Source organism: Castor canadensis, chromosome 7 (genome assembly GCF_047511655.1).
Source record: "Castor canadensis chromosome 7, mCasCan1.hap1v2, whole genome shotgun sequence".
Lineage (NCBI taxonomy): Eukaryota > Metazoa > Chordata > Mammalia > Rodentia > Castoridae > Castor > Castor canadensis.
This window is the reverse complement of record NC_133392.1, coordinates 26,202,767-26,227,584: the sequence shown is the minus strand read 5'-3', so window position 1 is coordinate 26,227,584 and position 24,818 is coordinate 26,202,767. Positions and strand designations below refer to the sequence as shown.

At 50.8% G+C, this 24,818-nt stretch overlaps 1 protein-coding gene across 7 annotated transcripts in view; it reads right to left on the bottom strand.

Moving 5' to 3' along the window:
- Positions 1 to 24,818, bottom strand: part of Sh3pxd2a (SH3 and PX domains 2A) — a 213,285-nt gene that overhangs the window by 37,729 nt on the left and 150,738 nt on the right. For all 7 annotated transcript variants that reach the window (XM_074078377.1, XM_074078375.1, XM_074078376.1 and 4 more), the window contains one exon: positions 19,840 to 19,971. In XM_074078377.1, coding sequence (XP_073934478.1) covers positions 19,840 to 19,971 — 132 coding nt within the window. The remainder of the gene's footprint in view (positions 1 to 19,839; positions 19,972 to 24,818) is intronic.

The window sequence follows — 24,818 nt, the reverse complement described above, 5'->3', positions numbered from 1 at the left end:
CAGCATTTGGCCTTCATGGTCCAAAGAAAACAGGTGTGGCTTTGGAGCCAATAAGCAACTCCCCAAGCCTCCTGTGTGCACCCCAGAGCCCCTCGCTTCCTGATCCACACACCTGGTCCTATTTCTGCCACTCACCCTACTCTTTTTTCCAGGGTCTCTCCTCCTCCCAGATGGGACTCTGAGGCCACCAAGGGCCCAGAACATTCCCTGGGCTCCTGGATTCCAAGACCATTAGCACAGGTTACTACGTTACCATTTTGGAAGGCTCCATGGAGCCCATGATAAGAAGACAGCAGGAGCTGGGTGGCTGCCACCTCTCCCATCTCAGTTTAGTTGCCCATTTCACTGGATGAGCCCAGGGCGCTGTTGGGGCTGGGAAGGTCAACAGGGGCACATGACAGAATGGCAGGTAGAGGAGAATGGTTTTAAGAAAGAGTTGAGCCAAGCTGCCTAGAATCCAATCCCAGCCCTGTTACTTCCTAGCTTATGGATTTGGGCAATTACTTTGATTACCTCATCTGTGAAATGGACCTAGAGAAGTGCCTACATCTCATGGCGTTATTATAGGGTCTAGATGAATTATTCCTAAAAATGTGTTCAAGCAAATTGCAAAGAGCTAGCATTCCATTTAAGTGCAAACCACAAAGAATTCTAGAAAAGAAAGCAAGTGCTCAGTGACTGGTACCAGGGCTGGCAAGGTGGGTCTTAGGTAGCTGGAGTTGGCTGGAGAAAGAGAGGCTGTTGGTGTTACTGTCAATTAGCCCCAACCTAGAAGGTCTTGATTGAAAATGTGCAGGTCAGGTTCAGGGCCTGGCACAAGGGAGGGCTAGGGGCAGGTGGGGAGTACAAGATGGCACAAGCCACAGCCACATACAGGGTGAGTCATGGCATAAGACTACTTGAGTTAAATGCTGTAGGGTGACCCAACAGCCCATGTGTTGGACACAGCAGCAGCTGAAGCAAGGCTTGCTGAAGAAACTGCAGACACCAAGAGATCAGACTCAGGAGCCAGGGGGAGTTCATAGAATGGAGGCTTAAACTAAATGGCAGATAAGACTAGAGGGCAAGGGCAGAATGGTTCAGTGGGAGGCACAGCAAGAGCAAGGGCAGAGCAGAGGAGGGTGATGTTCCCCATGGATGGATGCTCCCTATGGGAAGAAATGGGATGGGTCTGCACTTTGAAGTCACCACCCCTGGCTTACCCCATTGTATAGCAGAGCATACAAGTGTGAGCCTATAGCTAGGTTCCCAAACAGAAGGCAGACCAGGAAGGGTAGAAGATGCGGGAGGGTAAATTCTAACAACATAATGGTTAAGTGTGAATGGTGGGAGAGAAGTAGCTATAGAGAGTGAAGCATTTGAAGACCACAGAGGAGTGGGAATCACAAAAGAGATAAGAATCAGGGCACCAAGGTTATGTTCTCAGAAGCAGAGCGCTAGAAAATGCTGAGGGTAACCGAAAAGGGTGTTTCTCCTGTGATTCCGGCAAGACCTGGGCCCCTGGTCCTGCAGGGGTGTGCTGATATATCACAGATGATGGTTGGCACAACCAGAGGGTCTGATAAGAATGTGTTCTGATAGATGTTTTAATCAGCATAGGATGAGGACAGAGATGCGGTGCTGGTGGCATCATCTCATTTAGCAAAAGCTGTGCTAGAATCAGGAGCCAAAGGAAAAAACCAAAAAAGGTCTGAGCAGATGGTAGTGACAGGTCAAATCTGACAAGATGCTAAGTCTTAAATGGAGAGATGAGAGGACATGGCTTAGTACAGTGATCTTGTAATTTACCGTCCTAACTCTTTGAGCAAATGGTGGGGCGCCATTATTAATTATGCCCAAATCTTAGGTACCAACTGGGAATGTCAGGGCAATCTGGTGGTACAGGTCATTGGCTTTTTGAGGACATCTACCCACAAACTCTGTGAAATCTTAGGCTACCTTAGGAGACACCTGGAATGGGTGACTTAGGCAAGGTGCATAGATAAGTAGGGGCAGTGCCAGGACAAGTGCCCAGGTCAGACGCCCAGTACAGGACTCATCCAGTTACCCTTAAAAACCACTCCAGCCATTCATTCCTTTGCAGAAAGACTGGCATGGCCTGCTCATTCTATTCATTTCCCAATGTCCATCTCACAGATGAGCCAACGAAACAGATCCCCTCACCAGCTCCTCCTCCACTCCATTCATGTCAACAAGAAACCCCATTTCAGGATAGCTAAAGGAGTGGCTTTTATTGTACTGTCCCCTCCAATAGGAGAGGGCTGACAGGTAGTCTTTGAGGCCCACCTCCAAAGACTCTGAGTTCACAAAGTAGGATGATGCAGAGACACCAGGCCATAGGAGCTTTCTGGCACAAGATCTCACCCAAGGGCTTTGCTAGGCAAGAGTGACTTTGGGTCAACATTTCTCAAACCACAGAAGACCTTTGCCTTAGTCTCGAACTACAGATTCTGCAGCTCACATAATGTATATACAGATGTGCCTTCCTTAATGACAGGGACAGGTTATCTGAAATGTGTTGTCACAACAACTTTGCCATTGTGAGAACATTCTAGAGTGCATTTACCCATAGCCTGCTGGCCTAGGTCAGTCACCTGATGTGGTCTCTCCATGCAATCAGGAGATGTATGAGGCTGCTGCCAACATAACATGGAGGATTTTTAGAGCAAACTTTTTGGATATAGTAGAAGCCCACTCTAAAATAATGATAGAAAGTGTAGGATAGGAAATACCTAAGCCAGTAACATAGTCATTCATCACTTACCATCATCAATTATTATGTACTATTCAAAACTGCACGTGCTACACAACTGGCAATGCAGGTTTGTTAATTTATCTTTGCAGTGTCGGGATTTGAACTCAGGGCCTACACCTTGAACCACTCCCCTATCCCTTTTTTGTGTGATGGGTTTTTTTTTTAAGATAGGGTCTTGAGAACTATTTGCCTGGGCTGGCTTTGAACCATGATACTACTGATCTCTGCCTCCTGAGTAGCTAGCATTGCAGGCATGAGCCACCGGTGTCTGACTTGCAGGTGTATTTTATTTTATTAAGACAGAGTCACTGTGTCTTTATTTATAAACAAGAGTAACGTGTCGTGCGTGCTATAACATCATCATAGTCACGACATTGCTAGGCGACAGGAATGCTTCAGCTCCACTACGATCTTACGGGATCACCATGGAGTGTGAGGCACATCATTGACTGAAACAGCAGTATGAGGGGTGTGACTATCTTTAGAATAATTCATATTTTAATTTTCAACTTCAGGAAAGTAATGTGTTAAGGAAACTGCTTGTTTCCACCATGAATAAACTAGCCCACTGGCTCCAACCACAAAAGCACACTCAGTGAGAACAAAGCCCAAAGGAGATTCGAGCTGCCCTATGAGTGAAGAAGCTGAGGCTGTAGCCCGCTCCTCAGTTCCAGGGGATGCTTGTCCGAGAAGGGTTAGCCATTGTCCAACATCGAACTGAGACAGAGCCAGAGGCTTGGAGAAGAACAGAAACTGGACCAACACTGCCTACTGTCTGAGGCAGAAGTATTGCCTGCGGCCTCCCTGCACCACCAAGATCATCACAGGGACCATGGTGTGGGGCAGGTGACTGTTTCAGGAAAGACACATCACACCAGAATGACACCTGCTTATTCAAAATGGCACTGAAGAAGGAGGCACTGGAGAGATGTTAATATTAACTTTCATGGCTTATTAGAATTTTGGGGAGAAAAAAAAGGAAAGAATGGGAAGTGCCCAGCAACGTTTGTACTTGTGGTCTGGGGAAGAAGCTTGGGGAACAGCTTGTAGTTGTTACTAGTCTTTCTTTTTAATGGAGATTAAACCTCTCACATGGAGGCAAGCACCCCACTGCCGAGTTACATCAACCCAGCCTGACTGGTCACTTGAAAATATGAAGGATTATTCTTATTCGTTGAACAAGTTCTTTCCCATGCTTAAGAAGGATACATGGATAAGTTTGCATATGTCCTCCTTTTTTTCTCTTTGCTAAAAATGGAAGCTTCCTGGCCCCAGAACTGAGTTGGCTTCAACCAAAAGCTGTAGCCTGACAACCCCCACCTCCCTCCCAGCTGAGTTCAGCCCATCTTCAATTGGACAAAAATAAAACGGGGGCAATTGCAACTTTAAAGACACAAAACAAACCTACTCCACAATTTGTTGAGGGCATTCCTCCCTCCAAACCCTCCTTATTTAATTTCTGGGGAATTTTAAATAGAGGGCTTGCAAAAACTCTGCACCGCCTGACGTCAACAGCTCTCTGACAACGTGGATTCTTCTACATGGTATGGGAAGCAGCCACCAACGAGTGCAGATGCTTTTCCAGGCTACTTTCCCAGCTGGAGTTTGGGAGTCACTGGTGTCACCCTTGAAGACTGTGGGACATGGAGGGTGCCCAGGAGACAGTGTTCCACTTCACTGAAGTTCCCCCAACCCTCAGCTATTTGACTAGCACCTGTGCTGGGGATTTCTTAGTGTATTCATTGAAACTGTCTTGACTAAAAAAAAAATATATATATATATATAAACAGGCTTTTCAGAAAGGCATTTTCCTGTGCTGAACCGAATAGGAAACCAATATCCCAAACAGAAGATAACTGGAGAAATACAATGTCTAGAAGTCCACCAGGATGCTAACGCAAGTTTTAGCAAGATACTAAGCCTGGGCTGATTTTCTCTTAAACAAAGGACTAATAGTGTTAGACAGCTATTGACAACACAGAAGCCCAGTGGAGACTTTCCTCCTGACCCAGGGAAAGAAAACAAAGGAAACCTTCTGACAATGTCACTCAACACTTCTCCACCCAGCACAAACCCTCACTGGGAAACACTTACATGGCCTTTGGTTCACACACAGCTTGGCTACTAGCAAGCTTTGAGGTCTTGTACCTTCTCTCTTCTGAAAAATGGAAACAAAACCACCTGCTCTACTTACTCCCCAGCTACTCTGAGATAATAGACAGGAAAAATGCTTTGAAATCTCTAGGTTGTTGGCAGATGGGGGCAATTTCAGGAATCCAATGGATTCCTCTATCCCTAGATATGACTGGATGGTAGCCCACCCCTGCTTCTCAGAGAAATGGAAAGGAAAATGGATATACCACTTGGTAATTTCCTTTCAGTTAACCTTCCTGATGTCCAAGTGTGTTTCAACTATTATCCCCATTTTACAGGCAGGGAAAGTGTGGAGCAGAAAGGCTGTGTACTACTCTGTAACAGTGGGAATCTGAGCCCTTTTCATGGGGCTTGGGTGAAATGACCTCTACCTTGTCCTTTGTGACTCAAAGACCCCAAATATGTTGGTCTCGCTGTATTCAGCCCTGTCTCTCTGTGACCTTCCCATGACTTCCCACCAGTTGGCAGTCTGTTTTCCTACCCTCAGCTTCCCAGCTCCCTGACCTGAGGTTCAAGTTGACCATGTCCCCAGCCAGACCAAGAGGTCTCTGAGGACAAAGGCCAGGTCTGCTCCTCATGGCATCCTGTGGAGCCCCTGCCAGGCTCAATGTTTTGGACAAGAAGGGGGCAGGTAAGTAATTGTTAAGAATGAAAGACAATGACAGACTGACACAAACTTCCTTCCTCCCTGGCCTCTACAGCCATTCCAGGTCTTTCTGTGTCTTTCTCCTTGCACCCGTTCAAGTCCAGCTCCTGGGGTCAGTGTGGGGCTGGTGCCTGGGCCTTTCTGTCCTGCTAGAATGCAGTGCAGCCACTCAGCCCTTGGGCACTGTACCTTCCCCACATTCATCAATGTTGGGCACTATCTCTGACTCACAGCAACCCAGCTCATCCCCGGGGATCTGCCACTAGATGGGAGGCACAGAGATTATTGTCGCTTGTTGCTAACTGGCCTCAGGCCACCCAAGAGCTGGATACTCCCATCCCAGAGAGCTTGAGCTCCTGCAGCTTGCTGGTGGACTTGACTGGGCCATTTCGCACTTGGGCCTCTCACATAGGAATGGAAAAGCCAATCTCAGGAAGGCCTGCAGGCAAGTCACCAGGGACAAGCCCACTCCTGGGGTGTGGCTTCAGGAGGGATGCAAACGGGTGCCATTAGCTGCCTTGCCCATTTGAGGTAGCTGCACAGCCTGGTCACAGCACACAAATAAGCCTCCTCCTTGCAGGCTGCAATTCAGGGTTCCAGAATTGCTGTCCTAGAGACCTGGTCTCCTTTCCCCGAAGATAGACGGGAGATGGCCAAAGCCTCCCACTATGGCACCCTACTCAGGGCCTGCAGAGAACCATAGAGTAATTAGCAAGAAGCGGCAGAATGTATGGGAAGTCCTGGCAAATGACCTGACCTCTCTGGCTTTGGCTTTATGATCTGTGCAACAGAGGTCCCACTACTGCACTGTGCAGGACCAAGGGGAGAATTACAGGAAAAGTGGGGCTAGCTTCCTGCCTGGCATACAGGAGGTGTTTCTGGGACCTCTCACTTTTCCCACTGGTTTCTAGTACTAAGTCTCCAGAAAGCAGCAAATGGGTTTGACTTGACTTCCAAACATTCTTGTCCTAGGTATCTATGAACAGGTTCTCTGAGCTTCTTCCTGCCCCATTTCCCTTTTCGTATCTCCTGCCTCTAGGCAGCTTGTCTTCCTGGCTCCCAAGAATGGGTCTAAGTACAGTCCTATTCTAATCCATAGAGAAGAGACTCCCTCAAACCAGATACTCTAGGGCTCTAGATGCCCTAGAGCATTTCCTGATCACACTAAAGACTTGCCAGTGATTGGCCAGCCATTGATGATGGACACTCAGGAACACCAATGAAGAATGCAGTTCTTCCTGTGTTACCCTATCGATCGCTGGTGCCCCCTGCCCCAAATACCAGAAGGGGAGGGACCTGCAGAAGGTCCCTTCAGCTGTGTTAGAACAGGTAACTCATCTGCTCCATGAAGATGGGGGTGAAGTCTTCCTGGTTCATCTTTGTGCTTGACACACAGCAGGAGATAAAGGTTGGGGAATGAATGAATGAAACAAATTCTGATTTCTAACTCCTGACTACCACTTGTTTGTTTGGTTCTGAATTTTCCCATTGTGAATAAGGCCAAAGTTAATCAATACCACACCCGAGGGCAGAGATGGGCGAAAAGCTGAGGGAGTCACCAACCTAGCCTTCCCTCCATAGTCCCATCTCTCATCCTCCAAAGTCATCCTACTACTCCTGGACCACTGGAGGAGAAACTCCATTCTAGAAGTGGTTATGGGGTGAGGAGGCCCGGCCAGAGTCAAGTATCAGAAAGTGGGGATGGAGGTTGGACGTGAGCAGTCTCCACTTTAAATCTGTCAGGTCCAAGATACCCCCCACCCCCCGCTGAGTCCCACTCTCAGCCATGGCATGCTACAATTTCAATCCGTAACAAGTGAGCAGTATCACAATGTCATGTCATTTGCTCCAGCTCCCCAGCTCTGACCTGCCCCTTAGACTAGAATATGATGTCTCCATGCCCCACTCTCTCTGTCCAGGTGTCCGGATCAGAATACCTGCCTGGTCCAGCTCAGACTCCATCCAGCCTCCCACCTGGGAGCCACTTCTACAATGGAGTGTCACCTCCTCCAATGGCCCTGAGGAGGTGGGATGACCACCACGTATTTTGAGAGATGAGGACACATAGGGTTTAAGAGATGAAGGCACAGAGGGCAGACTAGGCCTAAGGTTCAGAATCTTCTCCCCAGCTGCCACATCAATGCCAACAAAATGCTCTGGTCCTACTGAAAGTGAAGGCCCTTTAAATCCAAGGAGGCATTTGTGTCTGGCTGTGCAGAGAGGCCTGGGACACAAAGCTGGCCTTGGAAGAAGAAGAATGAGGGTAAATACCCATAAGGGAGCCAATGAGGCAGGGCTCTGGATGTTCATTGTCTTTGTGCAAAGCCCGGATGATGAGGTAAACTTCCTCTCTCTTCTCCAAGAAACAGTTACATTCCCACCCTGTTGGCAATAGATTCCATGCTATACGAGGATCTTCTCAGTGCCAGGGAGGCAAAGTCAAGGTTCTAGAGAGCAGTGGTATTGATAGCCAAGTGTGGAAGAGTTGATCTGAGGCTTACCTGGGAGATGCCAGTTGTGGCAGGGGAAGAGGATGAGAATCAGGCCCCTAAGGACTGGGCTGGAGCCAGAAGAAACAAGAACCCCAATATTCCAGTGTGCTAGCCACTATCTATGATATCCTCACCTGACTTTCTCCCTGACCCCCTGCACATACAGTGAAAGTACATGGTAAGCACACCTCTGGCTTCTGGGCAAGCCAGAGGTGACTAAAAGGCTGTGGGAAAAGTGGGATTTCCCAGTTTACCCCAAGGAGGAATGTTGGTAAAAAATGGGTCAAGCAAATCCCAGCCCCAATACCAGTGGGGCTCAGGGAGGCCCTCCAAAGCTGAGCCTTTGAGATCTCTCCCTGGCTTGAATTTTGGCCTCTCTTTAAGTCCTAGAGCTATTGCTTTCACAGATCTTGTTTAACTTGAGACAGAGGGGGGAAGGGACCAAGAAAACTGCATTCTTCCTCAACAAAGCCAACAGCCTAAAGTAATACTTCTGGGTGTAACTGATCCCAGCCTGTTTGTGATTATGGCCCTTTGCTGGTTTTCTGGCAGGGCAGCCCTAGAACCCAGCAGCACTGCTGAGGGACAAACGTCCTCCCTCATTCGGACAACCTTGTCCTCATCTGACATGACCAATGACGCCCATCAGCCCCTCTGCTTCCAGCGGCTCTCCAGGGCAACTCTTCAAAACATTATTTTAAAAGGTAGGAGGGGAAGCCACCCCAACCCCTCTCATGAAATTCCACGACATGCATCATATTCTTTCTGTTCCCAGCACTGTCCTGGAAAACACGAGAAGTATCAGCTGCCCCAGTGGCTGATGCAAACTGAAGAAGAGCAGGAGAGGGATTGGACCTTCTTCCTCCTTTGCCCACTCTGCTCCATTTCATCAGGGGAGAACACACGTGCCAAATCACATGCACACATGTGCACATACACACATGCATGCCCTTTTGCTGCCACAGTACAGAAGTGGCTCAGGGAAGCTCAGCTGTTCTTTCTCCGGAAATTTAATCTGCAAAGCATTTGGCCTCACAAAGCCCATTTCAAAGGTGTCCAGGAGGCCACGATCCCTGTGATCATCATTACAAACCCAGAGATATTTGCAGCCACTGACCCATTTGGCGATTGGGGAGAGCTGGCTGGGGGCTGGCCAACATGGCTGAATTCCTTCTGTGTTGAAACCAGCTTGTTTTCAGAACTCCATGGCTAAGAGGGACTCTCAGGACCTCCAGATCATGGAGAGGAAGAAGCTGCTTCTATTCAGCTTGATAAAAGCACAGTGGACATAATGGTGGGAAGCTTGGGACCTGGAAAGCAACTGTGGCTACTTTCGTCACTCTGAATCACCCCTCTATTCTTTGGATGAGGGCAGTTGGTGCTCAGAGAGGCAAAGTGACTTGCCTGAGGTCATCAGACTAACTAGAAGCTGAATCAACCAAGATCGTCTCCTGCAAAGCCTGGCATTCCTTCTGTGATGACACTACATCCCTCTGCCCATTAACACGACACCCTGAGCACTGTGCCAAGTGGCAATCCCTTGAACCAACGCCTCCAGCAAGAAGTGGGTGTCTGGAGCTGGCAGTGAGTTCCACCAGGCCACAGAGAGGTCATTTGGCCAAGCTAGCCATGAGGCTCCAGTAATGCTGTAGGTGCTGGTGCAGGGACCCTAGGCCCTGCAGCCTGCTATAACCTCCCTTTCCCCATTACAACAGCTCAAAATCTTGCCACAATCCAAAGACGGTGAGCACAGTGAGCTGAGAGAAAGCTGGGGTCTTGTGAGATACTAGCTTGAAGTACAGAAAACAAGTGAGGAAGGCAGAGCATCCAGAAATCCTAGGATGGGATGCCTGGCCAACCTCAACAGAGACCTCACCCCCTTTCTAGGGGAAGAGAGGAACGAAAGAGACTGTGGAGGCAGCCTTGGGTCCAAGGGAAACTCAAAGCCAACCACTGGCTGGCACCACCTCTCCTGGGAGCACACCATTGCCCACTGCCTGTCTCTAGCTTGACTCTAGCCCTTCCCCCCTCCACGTGGCATCACTAGATGGGGAAGTCTGCATTCTCTAGCTGGGGCATCTGAAACCAATCTAACGGGAGGTTAAGAGAAATTGGTCTCTTTGAAAAGGTTGGGGAGGTGGTTTCAGGCTCCAGCCTCAGCCAGCGGCTCAGTGGAGGAACAGCAGGTCAGCAGGAAGAGTAGCCTAAGAACCCAGTTCCCTGGCTCCCCTCTCCTGGCACCTGCTGCATCACTCCTGGTGCTCAGAGGCAGACCCCTCCAGACCAAGGGCTCAGAGCTATGTAGTAGCCCTGCCTGCTACCAACTAGTTGCGCAAATTAGGTGGTGGCCAGTGGCTGTCCTTTTCCAGGCCTCCTTTACCTTCCTTGCATGGTGAGGAGGGTCAGGGGAGAAGCCACAACAGACCCCTCCAGCCTGTTTACTGCCAGCTGCACTGTCTTCTTACAGGCAGCCCTCTTCTCTCAGCCAGATCACTGTCCCCTCCACCTGTTCACTCTGCAGGCAGCACTTGCTTCCTGCATCCTTACAAGTCACATGGGCCTGTCCTTGCTCAAGTCACCTTCTCCAGAAGCCTTCCCATCTCCCCTGCCCAACACTGTATTCATTTTGTAGCAAGCCTGACTGCCTTCACAGAATGTACAGCTCCTGGGGTGAGTGTGCTATCCTTTTGAGTCCCACCCTCTGGTGGTCAGTGTCATCTTGCTTCTGCCTTGAACACCGAAGGTGCCTGGTGCATAGAATCAACTCACTGAATCTAGGCTTTGGTCCTGCAGGCAAAAGAGAGAGCCCTAGAATGCTATCACCTTCAGCAATGGGAAAACAGGCTTTTTTGTTTTGTTTTGTTTTGATTTGTTTGGTGGGACTGGGGTTTTAACTCAGGGCTTCATGCTTGCAAAGCAGGTTCTGTACCACTTGAGTTACATCTCTGGTCCATTTTTGGAGGTTATTTTGGAGGTGGGGTCTTACAAACTATTTGCCTGGGCTAATCCTCCCAATATCAGCCTCCCAAGTAGCTAGGATTATAGGCATGAGTCACTGACAGCTGCTTCTTGTCCATTGCTACAAATCAGTGTTGGTGGTACAACAAGGCACACAGTAGGTGGTTTGTTGACTGAATGAGTAAACTACATCCTATGGAATAGTCCCTGGATGTAGGATTTCCCTGAGAACTGAAGGCTAGGGAGAGGAAAGGAAGCAAGACAACAGGTTTTCCCTTATGGTGTGGGATTCGGGGAGAGAGGCCAGGATGGGTCTGTTTGGTTGGATGAAGGGGAAGGCAGTGTGGGCTTGGAGACCTCTGAGGTCCTACTTGTTAGGAGCCTGGTAAGCATACCCACCACCCATGCAATCCAGCCCCTTGCCATGGGACTGCTGAGCCAAAGGTGAGACCACTCATGAAACTCTTGCAAGAAACTAAGTTGATGCACTTCCCTTCTCCTTCAGATTCCATCTGACCTGCAGCCTGTTGACCTTTTTCCTACCCCAGTGGGACTGACCTCTGATTTCTAGCTCCTGGCAGCATGGGGAACGCACACCGCAAAGCTCTCTGGGGTTTGGCTTTGTACAAAAGTAAAATCCACAATGCAAGCATTCAGGCTTCCCAACACTGGACAAACTGCAATGTTTGAAGCTCGTGCCTCCTTTCCCAGCTGTGCAACCTTGGGGCAAGTTACCTCACCTCTCTGGGCTTCAATTTCCTCCTTGGTAAGACAGAATGTCAGTCTCCACCCTGCTTTTGACTAACATGTTTTTAAAACTGCATGGTTTTATATCTCGTAAAACATAACCTACTACGATTCAGAAAGAGATCACCTTGAAAAAAGTCCAAAATCCCCTGCTTGCTGGCAAGACCAGGCATTTCCCTAGGCAGCCTTGACCTCCTGGATGATCCTCCAAGCAGGAGCCCAAGAGAGCCAACATGCAGGCTCTGGCCACAGTGCTTATGGTTCAGGACAGGGTGATCCCAAGGCAGCCCCAGGCAGCGCTGATGGGCCAGATCACAGAACTTGCTTTTGTGCATCAGCCTCAGACTTCCATGTGCAGTTCCCTCACTTTATGGCCAGTCCTTAGCAGACTGACTCTTGAGTTTGGCTTTCTCTTCCCTCCCATGGTGCTCCTGGGCCACTTCCCCACAATCCAATCCAATAAAAACTTAAGGGAGGTGGATGAATTTTAACATAAGCCTGAGAAATGCCCAGCTAAGAAGGAAAATGTAGAGCTGGGGTTGAGATAATATAGTACATATCAAGCTGAGATAGAAATGAGCTTGGGGCTCCCCTATTTTTAAGGATTCAACAGCTCAGGACCCAGGATGGGGAGCCCCATGAAACATTGGCTGCCCCCAGACTTTGCAGGGCATCTGAGTTAGCTAAGTTGCCGTGGCTGTTTCCCCTACAAGGAGGCCAGAATTCTAGTCAGACTGGGAACTCAGAGGATGAGGTTATGGAATCTGAAAAGATGCTGATAGGGATGAGGGTGGTTAACCTGGGTTACCCTACCACCACCAGAGTGATTACGGAAAACCCAAGTGCTGAAGTGTGTAATATCAAGCAGCCACAGGATAAGCTGGGGAAAGAACAAGAAAGGGCAATTTCTCAACCCAGATTCCCTGAGGTCTTGACAAATTATACTCCCCAGAAAGCATATGCCCTCCACTTTGCTGAACTGTTATGTAAGAATGGAGGAAATGTGCGGAAGTCTTTCTCCTGCACTTTAGCTGGGGAGTAAGACCTATCACTTCTACTGGGGACAAAGGCAGTGTGTGTGTGAGTGTGTGTGTGTGTGTGTGTGTGAGTGTGTGTGTGTGTGTGTGTGTGTATGTGTGTTTGTGTTGGGGGTACATAGAAAGTCTCAAGTGTGCCAGGTCATCAGGCACCTGTGCAAAAGTAGGTCTAGGTTGGGGAAGTCAGGTCATCTCTGTCACAGAGCCAGTATCAGGTCAATGTTACCAGCTGCTCCACCTGTCCAGCCTTAGTGGAATGGAAGCGAGGCAGAGGGAGTGACCAGTGACCGCTGTCCCACCCGGCTGCCTGGCAGCTGGCTCTAGGCAGGTGGCTGGCAGCACTCAGTGCTAACATGCCCTTGGATGTCTCCCTGACAACAGCCTCAGCAGATGTAGCTTGAGGAAAGAGCTATTTCCAGAGCCTCTTTGTCCCCACCACACCTGTCTCTGCTGCCCTCTGCCCACAGCCAGGGTGGCTTGCTCCAAGCACTGCTCTCCTCAGGTGCCTTCCTGCTTATGGGCTTATGCATGGCTGCCTGACCTTCACCTTTCTTCTGACCCTGGCACCACTCCTTGCTTTGCTGTCCCTTCCCCACCATCCTTCACTCCCATCTTTGCTATTAGAACTTCTTCACTCTCCAAGGCCTGCTCAAAGCCTTCTCCTTCCCCAAGACAGGCTCCCCAACTGTGCAAGCCTTTGTTCCCAGCAGTTCAGGTCTGCACCATGTGATAGAACCACTGGGGACAGCCAGCATGGGGGTGTCATAGTTGGGCCTCTCTTCTCCCAGCCTAGCACGAAGCCCCCAGATCGCCTGAGGCTGCTGCTCTCGAGTCACCAATAGGACTCTGACTTCTGTCTCCAACTCTTCTTCTTGTCACAAGCCAGGGGGCAAGGATAGCTGCTCAAGTAAGAACTCCAGGGTAGGTGATTGGCCCCTTGCAGGAGTTGTACTGGCCTCCCTGCCTCACAGTAAACTCTCGGCTGCTGTATCCATCTTACAGACCCTTGGGATTGAAAGAGTCCTCAGAATTCTCTGACCAGGTGGAGAAACTGAGGCCACAAGAGGGAAACTGTGGCAGAACTGTCCCAGTCCAGTGGTCTGATCTATGGATCTCTTACAGTGAGCACTTACTATGCTCTAAGCCCTAAGCATGGACCCTCTTTTGAGTCACCATATACCAACCATACTGCTGTAGGTATAATTATCCCCAATTTGCAGGTAAGGAAACTGATGCTCATAGGATCCAAGAAATTTTCCCAGGGTTACCAAAGTAACTGAGCCAATCAAGATTACAGCCAGGCTTATCTACCATGAAGCCCATGTTCTTCACCACTAAGCTATCCTGCAATCTCCTCAAAAGTCTATTCTGTGGTGAATAAGCTGGGCAGAAGGGCCCAAGGCTCACTCAGCTCCGTAATTTACAGCCCTGGCCCTCCCCATGCCAGCCAGCTTTGTGAAGTGATATGATCTTGGACTAGAATGGACTTAGAAGTTGCTGATTAGGTGGATATGGCAGGGACACACACATTCTGCTCTTCGGAAGAGAAGCGCTATCAAAGAGTAAAGCTTGGGTCTAACAGGACCTGTGAGGGCTAGTCAGAACCTCCAAGTGGAGACTGGTTCATGGGAACCAAACTTTTTATAAGGCTGTTTCAGAGATGAGAATGCCAATTCACCTTTCTGCAGTGCAAATTACAGTAAACATTTTCTAGAAATAGCCTGTCCTATCTTTATTAGGGTACCCACTTTCAAGGAGCAGCATAGCTGGCAAGTCTGGATTGGCAATGAGGCGTTTCCTTAGTTAAGCACAGAATCTAAAAGAGGGTATACATGTTCCATTCAAGATAATGGCAAGTCTGTAAAGCCGCCCACCCTTGAAATACAGCCTGCCTCTTAAGTGCCGAAAGTTCACATCAATTAGACTCTTTATGGATCGAAGGTCCATAAAAGCAGGAATCTTACGGGTGTATACACAATTTGCACAGGGCCTGGAACAAAGGAAGTATTCAAAAATTATGAGTGAACAAGTTAATGAAATGACGCACATTATATTTCACCCTTATAAAAAGCTCATGCTTACCTGGGAAGAAGCAAATTGATTCTTACTTCTATCCAGTTGTCAGTTAGCATAGTGTTAGATCTTTTCTCTTTCTTCAGTGTTGGGGATTGACCCAGGCTTTGTGTGTACTCAGTGCTCTACCACTGAGCAGCATCCTCAGCCCATAGCCCTAAACCTTACATCCCGTACTTGAATTCCAGATTCTTTGCCCTCCCCACTACACACACAACTATTAAACATGTAAATGGTTGCAGCCATTTACTATATTTTTGGGTGCCCCGCTCCCTCCACCTCCTCTTCTTCAAAATCTACTCTCAACAGCCACTGCCAAAGAGTTTACCTAAACAGCCATGGTCATTCCCTCTGGTGCTTCTCCTGAACACAGCTGATTGGACTGGGGATGGACATCTGATCTAATGTCTACCAATCTGTTGGCTAGCCAGGAGCCAATCAGATTCAGACTTTTTTTTCTTTCTTTTCTTTTTTTAAGAGGCTGGATCTCCGATTTTTCCCAGCTGGTTTCCATCTCTGGGCTCAAGTGAGCCTCCTGCTTCTGCCTCTCCAATGGCTGGCAGCACAGGGTACACCACTACACCCAGCTCAAACTTCAAATTTTGAACTCAGAAAACCAGACGCTATAGTAAGTAGCTATCTCAACTGAGAAATCATGCAGAGTCTGGTGCTGACAAACCCCACCAGATAAAACAGGCCGCTCTCTTGGGTGGGTGAGAAGAAAAGGCAAGCTGGTCTATAGTTAGAAGAGTGTAGCTGTGCTTTCAATTCATGTGGTAACCAAGAAAGAGAGCGAGACAAGAGTAGTTGCTTTGGCTTGTGGGACTTTCTGGTTCGCAGTCCCACTTCTCACGCTTGGCTTCAGTGAGGTTTTCCTGTATCCTTTCAATAATCTCATGAGCAAGCTGGAGTGAATTTCCATCCTCTGCTTAGAACTCAACTGGGACGAAAGCACTGGCTTTGGAGAGAAGTAAAGATTCTCAAGCCTTAGTTTTCTCACTGGCAAAAAGCTCAAAATCCCTTGCTTCCAAGGAAGCATAAGAATCCGCAGTGTATCATGCCAGTGCTGGGAAATAAGCAAAGACTCAGAGACGGAAAGCTGAGGCAGGAAAAATTCAGTTGACTCATCTCCCCACTTCCTGTCCTGGCCTGAAGTCCCAAGAAGAAGGAAACAATCCTGGAAAGTTGGAGGCAGCTTTGCTCAGCACAGAAATTAGAGCAACCAGGACCTTGACATCACCACTCTATAGACTAGTTATGCCTGCTGGAGGGTGCAGCCAATGTGGTTTTTGAGGCACAAGAATATACTACAAGGAGCCATCCCAGGCACTGTTGCTTATATCAAGAGCGGAGGGGTTTCCAAAGACAAAGCAACAATGGCTGCTGTAGCCCTGGCATGGCCTGCTAGGTGGTACAGCTACCAAAGCTGTTGAATTTTTCTATGGGTGACCCTGTTCATCACTGGAGGAAAAAGAGAACAGTCCTTTTCTCTGTGAGTCCCCAGGCTCTCTGATCAAAAATACTTTCCTTAAGGTCACTCAGGCTCTGCCCTGGGTCTCTGACTTCTGCCCATTTATGTTCTCTGGGATAGACTTGTCTGCAGCGCTGGAAGCATACACCTTCCTGAGATCCTCCCTGCTGTTGCCTGCCTCTAAGTTTAAAGGATCAATTAACAGCATGAATTCTCACTACCTGTGACCACCAGGCCACAGGAAGGTCCCAGAGAATCCTTTAGCAGCAGTTTTCCAGGGAGCTCTGTGGTCGTCTCTACCAGCAGTGTCTCTCCCCAGTTCACAGCCTCATCAGCCATGCTTTCACCCACTTGCCACCTGAGATCAGTCCATTCTTAGCCTCCCCCAGGCCTCTGTAGAAGGAGCGACTTCACTCTTGGACTCTAAGGAATCATTTAATCTCTTCGCCTATTACTTCAGCCACAAAATGGTTAAAATGCCTACCAATGAGGTTGTTTCATAATTCTGGTGGAAAGATCCCATGCAGTACACAGCCTGGTGTCTGGTGTTCACTGTTTATAGACTTGGAATCACTTTCCAGATACATCTCTTTAGATGTATCCGAGAGCACAGAGGGCTGGCATGCTCACACCTCCACGTCACCTCACGGCTGTGGTTTAAGCCAGGGGGCCCCCTGGCAAGCAGGTGGAGCCAGAGGTAGCTGGATTCCTCTATTGACCCTCCATTTGAGGGACTCCAATTAAGTAAGAGGGCACACAGGCAGAGAGACCTGGCACCCAGTGAGATCCGGGGGATCTCTGACTGGGGCTGCCACCCAAAAATGCCAATGGAAATGCCTCAACTCGCCCACCATGTTCCAGGTCAAAGGCATCACAATTGGGTCTTTGTTCCAGAGTTCAGAAGCCTCAATCACTAACTCTTCCCAGCTCCCAGGATGCCTCCCATGCCTCCCTCCCCACCCCGACGGTCAGGTCTCCAGCTTCCCAACCAGGGAACCACCTCCCAGCATCAGCAATTTGCCCCCCCTTCCTTTCTCCCCTCCACCCACTTAGTTCCTCTGGTTAAGCTAGTTGTACACTCCAGGCCTCCTGGCTTCTGATAGCGACAGGTAGACAGGTGACCATAGCACTCCAGGTCCCTGTGCAAACACCTGCAGATGTGTAGCCATCTTCACTAAAGGGAAAGATACAAAAGCAGAACAAAATCCATGTTCGGTGAGGCTCTCTTCACCCAACACCCAGGGCCTATTGAGTCACCCAGCACGGAGTTCAGACTTGGGAATGGGCATGCAGAGAGGTCATTTCTTGCAGCTCCCACTTCTAAGCAGCCACAAGGTTACCTCCATTTACAGAAAGGATAACTAAGGCCCAGGTAAGTGGAGGGACCTGAAACCACCCAGCCTGCAGGTCACAGGTAAAATCCTGCTTCTAGTGACAGCTACTGTCTCATAGGGTCTGTGTACCAGACTGCCAGGTTGCTCCTGCCACGGGTGGTGATGGGGGCAGCTTGAGCCTCCTTAGACAGCCATGGGGAACTCTGTGGAGAGTCTGCAGGTGTTTCTACTGTGTCCAGGCCTAACACAAACTCTACTTTTTCAAAGTACTCCTTCCCCCATGCCCAGGCAGAACTCCAAGTATTGCTAGAGTCACGTGTGGGATGGGAAGGGAGAGGGCACAAATGCCCCTGGGAATCATGGAGGGTTAAAGCAGCACAGACTTCCTTTTATGTGGAGTCTCTTTTGCCATCTTGGCCAGTGAATGACCTCTAAGACACCTCCTATACTTCTACCCCTGCTGCTCCAGGGTAATACAGTTGTGGTGGTGAGACAGGGCAGGTGCAATGGTAGAAGGATCCCTAAGGAAGAATTTCTGGGAAGACTTGACCTTGGACAGAGAAGTAAGCCCCTTTCTTTCCTAGGTGCAAGCTCCCAAATGTACAACCCCTCTCCCTCACGCTGGCATCTCCCATTACACCATGAATGGCGCTTAGGGCTTCCAGAGCCAGACCCACAGCAATGGCAGATTCCTTATGGGGGGGTGAGGCTGGTGATAACAACAAAAGGAAAAGCTGTGCAGGAATGGGACCAGTGTAGCAGCCACCTAGAGTGATGGTTCAAGGCCTTATGTCGGAGCCAGGTAGGCAGTGTCACTGCTGATTACCTGGCAGTGGCTCCAGATACAAGAGCAGAGTTTGACCTATCTGACAGGGGAACAGGTTGTGAAAACTCCAGAAGCAAGAGGAACAAGAGTCAGGCCGGTGTTCACATCAGAGCCCTGTGTTCAGGGAGTGCACTCCTGAGCAGCTGCATCAGGAGCCTGAACCCACATCCCTCTGACGGCCCACTGGGATTTCCTCAATCTCTCTGCAGCTACCTGCCACACAGAGGCATAGGAGTCAGGAGCTCAGGAACAGCCCCGTCTGTTTTTGACCTCAGGAGACTCTCTTCCCTCAATCTTGGCGCCTCACTCACTCTATATACAGAGTGGGCACAGCAGTCCTTTGGTTTGCCTTCTTTTCAAAATATTGAAAAGGAAAAGAAGGGACAGGCTGAGGAGAACAGGCCTTTCCCCTCTGGAATGTCCACCAAATATAGTCCAGAGAGCTCCTGTGCTCCAGCAAACTGAAACCGAAACAAGACCCCTCTGGAGCCCATTCAAACCCCAGGTGTGGGTAAACTGCTGGTGGATGTCCTGGGTACAAGGCCCATTCCTGGTCCAGCCTGGCCACATGAGCTTACAGTGCCGGACTGACAGATGTGGGGGTCTCCTTTCTCCACCTGCCATGACTTCTGCTGCCAAAGGATACCAAGGGGCTTTGGCCCACTCTACAAGAACCGTGAAACCAGCAGTCCCTGGGCAGCCATCAGCATGCCCCCTATGTCAGTTCCTAATAATAGAGTGCTTGCTGCAGGACCCTCCCTAGCTGTGGGACCTGGCTTCATCCCCCTGTCTGGGCCCTCTTCCCAGGTCCTGGCAGCCTCCCGTTAGGCAGGGGGCAGTCAGCTCACCACCCAGACACTAGCCAACTCCCACAGGCCTGGTCCTTCCTCAGACAACTCACTAGGGGCAAGGAGGAACTCTGGACCCCATGGTGATGTCATGGCCACTTTCCCCACCAGCTGGTTCTCCTGTTTCTGCCTGGACCCTGGCTTGGAATATGGCCCCAACACGGGAAGCTGCTGTTGGGCATTCCAGAGCTGGAAGCCACCTTCTCCTCGGGCCTCGGACGGCACAGGGTCCCTGAGCAGGAGCTGCCACCCTGGCCTTGCATTAACACAAGTCGGTTAATTACCCCCAAGTCTGGGAGACATTCTTCCACCACCAGGCAAACTGCTGGCCTGCAGCCCAAACCAACAGGGGAACTTCAGACTCCTCAGCCCTCTCCCTGCCAGATGGAAATAACGTATAGCTGCAGAGGTGGGGGGAGGAGGAAGGGAACAAAAACCAGCAGGGCCTGAGAGCCAGGCAGCAACCCCCCAGTGGGCAGCCGATGGCTGGACACTCACCGCTCTCGTTCTTCTCGATGACATCCACCACCTCCCCGGCCTGGAGGCTCAGCTCTGAGTTCTCCTGCTTCTTATAGTTGGACACCACCACGTACTGTTCCAGGATCATGGGCTCGGCGTTGGTGTCGGCACCTGGCGAGGGCAGAAAGCATGCGGTGAGCCAGCGGCCAGCCATGGCCCCGCGGCCGGGGCGCCCCCTGTCCATCGGCCTCGGGGGAGGCTGCTCGGTCGCCAGTGCTGCTCCGAGGGGCAGCCCCCAGCCAGGGCTCGCAGCTCACTGGGCCCCAAGGACAGGCCATATAGCAAGGCCCCACACCGGCCCGCTGCACTGCGGGGACCGGGGGACATGGGGAGCCAGGGGACAGGGGGAAGAGAAGGGGGGAGGAGAGAAACGGAGGGAGAAAGAGGCCAAGGAAAGTGAGGGAAAAGCCTGCTGCTGCGAAGAGTTAGTCACAGCCCGGCATGGGGGAGTCTGTGGAGAGGCCTGGGGCCGACGTGGTCCCTGCAGACCCGGGCTGGCCGGGGTGTGAGGGGAGGGCTGAGAACAAGCGGTGGGCGGCCCATGAGTGCTGAGGCCGCAGCGCAGGACAGAGAAAGAGAGGCAAGGGGCAGGCCCAGGACGAGGCCCGGCCTCTACCCCAAGCCTGGAAACCCAGAGAGAAAAGGTAGCTGTGCTCCCCTCGGGCGGGAGAGGGAGAGCGGGAGAGGACTTCTCCGCAGCCCAGGCCCGGTGAGGAGTCCAGAGACTCTGAGGCCGCCAATCACTGGGGCTTACTCGCAACCCTTAAATAGAAACACATGAGACCCATCAAATGAGGAGCTGGGGGTGGAGGCAGGGGAGGGAGGAGGGCCCAGACTGTTTACTTGAAACCCAAGAAGAAAGTCCCAGCGCCAGCGCCGGCAAGCCCAGCCCACCCCCCGCCAACTTTTCCTCAAGTTCGGCTCCATTCCTGTCTCTGTGTCTCACAGAGGGCCGGGCAGATGCTGCCTCACTCAGGCCGCTGGCCCAACCTCGTGGAGGCTGCCTGTCTCCCTCGGCCCCTATGCTGGGCTTGTGCTCTTGTTCCACCAGCCTCCAGTCACACTTTCAGGAGCTTGAGGGATCAAAGCCTGGGGGGTAGCAGAGAGAGGCCAGGTAGGCCCCAGGCTCTCAGGAGCAAGCAACTTGTCTGTCTCCTTGGCCAACTGTGACATACATTAGACAAGCAGCACCAAGCTGGGGTGGACAGCCAGGGTGCCCATCTTGGCTTGGATGTGCTGTGTAAACCTCTTTGTGCTTTCACTATGACATCACTGGTACTTAATATGTTTATATACCCCGCTAGAACCTAATAGAAGCCACAAGCCAGAGACTGACTAGTCACCTCCTTCAGGAAGCCTTCCCAGACCACCTCAGCCCAAAGGGAATTCCTCCTCCACCTCTTAAACCTTATGTTTGTCAGCCAGGCATAGTGGTGCACACCACAGTCCCAGCCCTCTGGAGGTTGAGGCAGGAGGATCTCAAGTTCAAGGCCAGCTTGAGCTACATATTGAGACTCAGTCTCAAAACCAAAACAAATGCAAAACTCTGTATTTACCAATCGCCTTGTAGGATGGGGGCTTCCCATCACTAACCTGGTCATAGAAACCACTGATGCTCTCCAGACTCCATACGCTCCCCATTGTGCCCCAACCCACAGCCACTGCCCCAGGCATGTCCCAACACCTCTGTTCTTTTCCCTCCGAGGCTCAGAGAGGGCAAGAGACTCACTCCAGCTTCCACAGCTACTATGGAGGGAACCGCATGCACTCGCTGTTTGGTTTTTAGGTTCAAGCCCATCTTTCTCTTCTCTTACAGGGCTCAGATTTCTGTTTCTGCACATGTTGTTCTAACACAGAGATCCTCCACATGGGAGCAGAGAATCACCTGAGGACCTTTCTAAAAGCCCAATGCCTGGGCTTCAGCAATCCACGTTTAACTGGTTAAGGTACATGCACGAGTGTTTTGTACACACCCATCTTGCCCTGTGGTTCCAGTGTGCAGGCAGGAATAAGAAGCACTGTTTAGATCTTTCAGATCTTTGTGAGGGCAGGAGGTGATGACCAGGGAACTCTGGGAAAGCCTCAGGAGGAGGTTCTCCTTAGAGGACAAAGAAACCCATGGCCCTGGTACTTTTCCCCTATGCAGTGTGAGCCTCCCAGCCCCATCAGGGCCCTTTGGAGACCCAGAAGGGACCCTGTCACCAGTGAAGTGTGCCCATGGGTATGCACATGCAAGCTCTGGCAAGCCCCTCCAAAGCTAGGGTTGTATTTCAGGCAGAAATGCAACCAACAGCTGGGAGCAGGCGGCCCCGCCTCTGCACACAGACACCAGCTTCTGCACTTGTGCCTGCCAGCAGGACAGCAGCAGCACTGGGCACTGGGCTGACAGGCAGCCTCCCAATGTGCCCTGGGGGACTTCAGTGCCCTTCTGGAAGCATCTGGGGCCCTGAGTACTTCCTAAGTATGCAAGCACAAAAGGGGCCGACCTCTGCCTATCGGACACAGAGGCTCCTGTCAGTTGGAGGGGAGGCCCTGATTGTGAAAAGTGGGAAAGGGATACTCAAAGATCCAAACAGGAGAGGCGTTCCACAGTAGGTCTGACACCTTCCAAGACCTGAGAGTGTGCTGATCATCTGGGTAACTGAGCCTCCACCAGGGCCTCCTCTGCACAGAGTCTGACTGCAGTGTTGTCCAATGACCTAATGCAATAGGCCCTGTTACAGCTCCATTTTCCACATGACACACTGAGTCTCACGAGGGGGAGCTACTTTCCTAAGGTCAAACATTTGGGACTGAATCCAAGCTCCCCTGACACCATGCCTGTGATCTTACCTGCACCACATATGGCCAACAGGTGCCATGGTTGCCTGGCCTCCAGTGAAGGCCCTATACATCCTCAGACACCTGGCACACAGGTGGTGCCTAAGACTCCTAAGAATGGAGTGTGGGCTTCTTGTTGACTCTTGGTACCTATATCGACCACAGCATAGCATCTGTTAGTGGAAGACGCTCCATGTTTGTGACATGAATCAATTGCTAGACATATGGACAGTGATTTGATGGCTTGGTGGTGGATCTGGATAGGCAGGTCTCACCTCTCAAAGGGGAAAACTATACAAGTGGACTGGAAGGGAAGAAGGTGAGATGGGGAAACTGAGGTAAGAAGAGTAAGGAGTTTTGATCTGGGTTTGGCCAGCAAGGACAAAGAGGAGGTGCCAACAAGTGGACAGACATCAACTCAATCTGACTCAAGAAAAGAGAAACCAAAGACAAGCTTGCAAATTGAAGGCAAATCAATGCACCCACATCCCTCCTCCACAGCCTTCCTAGAAGACTGGCTGCAGCTTCCCAAGGCCAGTCCTTGGCACTCGGGGACACAGGTAGAAAAGGAAGAGAGCAGCTTCCACCGCTGCAGAGCACAGGCAAAGGCTGTGGGATGGACACAAAGACAAGTACACTCTGTCCTTCTGGCTGCCCTCTGCCCCCGGCTGCAGCAGATGCAGGCTCTCAGCTCAGCCTCTCAGCATCTGCCTCTTGGAATATTGCTGTCCGGGCAGGAGGCGGGTAGGCAGGCGCTGAGAGCAGGTATCCAGATGAGAAACCGCTCGGCCCGCCAGGCGGCTGGTGGGCAGTGATGTCATTCCATACAGGCAGTTCTGGATCCTCTCCCAGCCAAGGCTTGGAAAATTGGGGGCTGGAAGAGTCTGCCTGAGGGAGGGGAGGGGCAGTGGTAGGAGCCCATGTTCAGATGAGAGGACTCTGGTAGAAGCACAGAGCAGGGGTGGGCCCCTTCTAGAGGGCAGAGCCGCTCCAAGGCTGGAAGGGGAGTTCCACAAGGGGTACACCCTTGTATTTCTTTACAGACTCCCTGGCTGGGCCTGCTGGGGTCCTGGGGTGTCCCTGAGATCCCTGCCCCACCTCTGCCTCACACCTGCATTCCTCCAGCTACCACCTGGATGGAACCCTGGCTCTTGCCTGATCCTGGCTGCCAACTTAAACTTCTAAATCAGGCCTTTGCCAAGTCAGTCCCCTACTCCAACACCTTCAATGGCTCCCTGGTGCCTATAGAATAAAGGCCAAATTCAAGCAAAGTCTTTCTTGCAATTTGAGCCCCCCAAGTTCCCTGATCCCTCCCATTCCAAGCAATATTCATGACTCAACATGCATGTACTGAGTACCTACTATGTGCCAGTGACACTGTTCCATGCAATCTCTTCCTGCTATACAGCCCATGCCCTCTGCCCAGAATGCCTTCCCTTCTCTCTGCCAATCCCAGTTCTACCCAAGCATTTTTGCCTGTCCAGGAGCCTCCCTCACCACTCCAGCCATGATACCCTTTCCTGGACCTTTGTTTGGACATGGCTTACTGCCAGACTGTGGGCTTTAGCTCCAGCATTTCCCTGATGTGCGTCCATACCCTAAGATTCACACTCAAGATGTAAAATCTTAGAGTTAGTCTGAGGGCTGATGTCCAGTCCTGCTTTGCCTTTGCTTGGTCTGTGACCCTGGGGAGGATACCTAAACTCTCTGAGCTTTAGTTTTCTCATGTGTAGACAGAAATCATAACAGTACCTCCTGTGGCTGTTTTGAGCATGGAGTGAAGTGACAGGGGTTAAAGCTCCATGTAAACTAAAGACAGCTGTTTATAGAAAACAGAGGGAATGGGAGACGTGGGGAGGAGCTAGAGAGGCCTTGTCTCCTCCTCTGCCTGGGAACCAGCAGGCAACTCAGGGCAAGGGCTACAGGAGCCAGGAGGAGGGCTAGGAGGTCCATGCTGTGACCCTGCAGCAAGCCTCTTCCAGACCCCCCTCCAGGCAGGCGGTGGACACCTGGCAGCTGGAGAGAGAGCCAGCTTACAGCCCTCTGGGTGGAGGTCAGGCTCAGAAGCTCCAGGACCCTTATGTATTAGGATCTCTGGCATCAGCTGTCACCTCCTGTCTCATTGGATTCTCCAACAT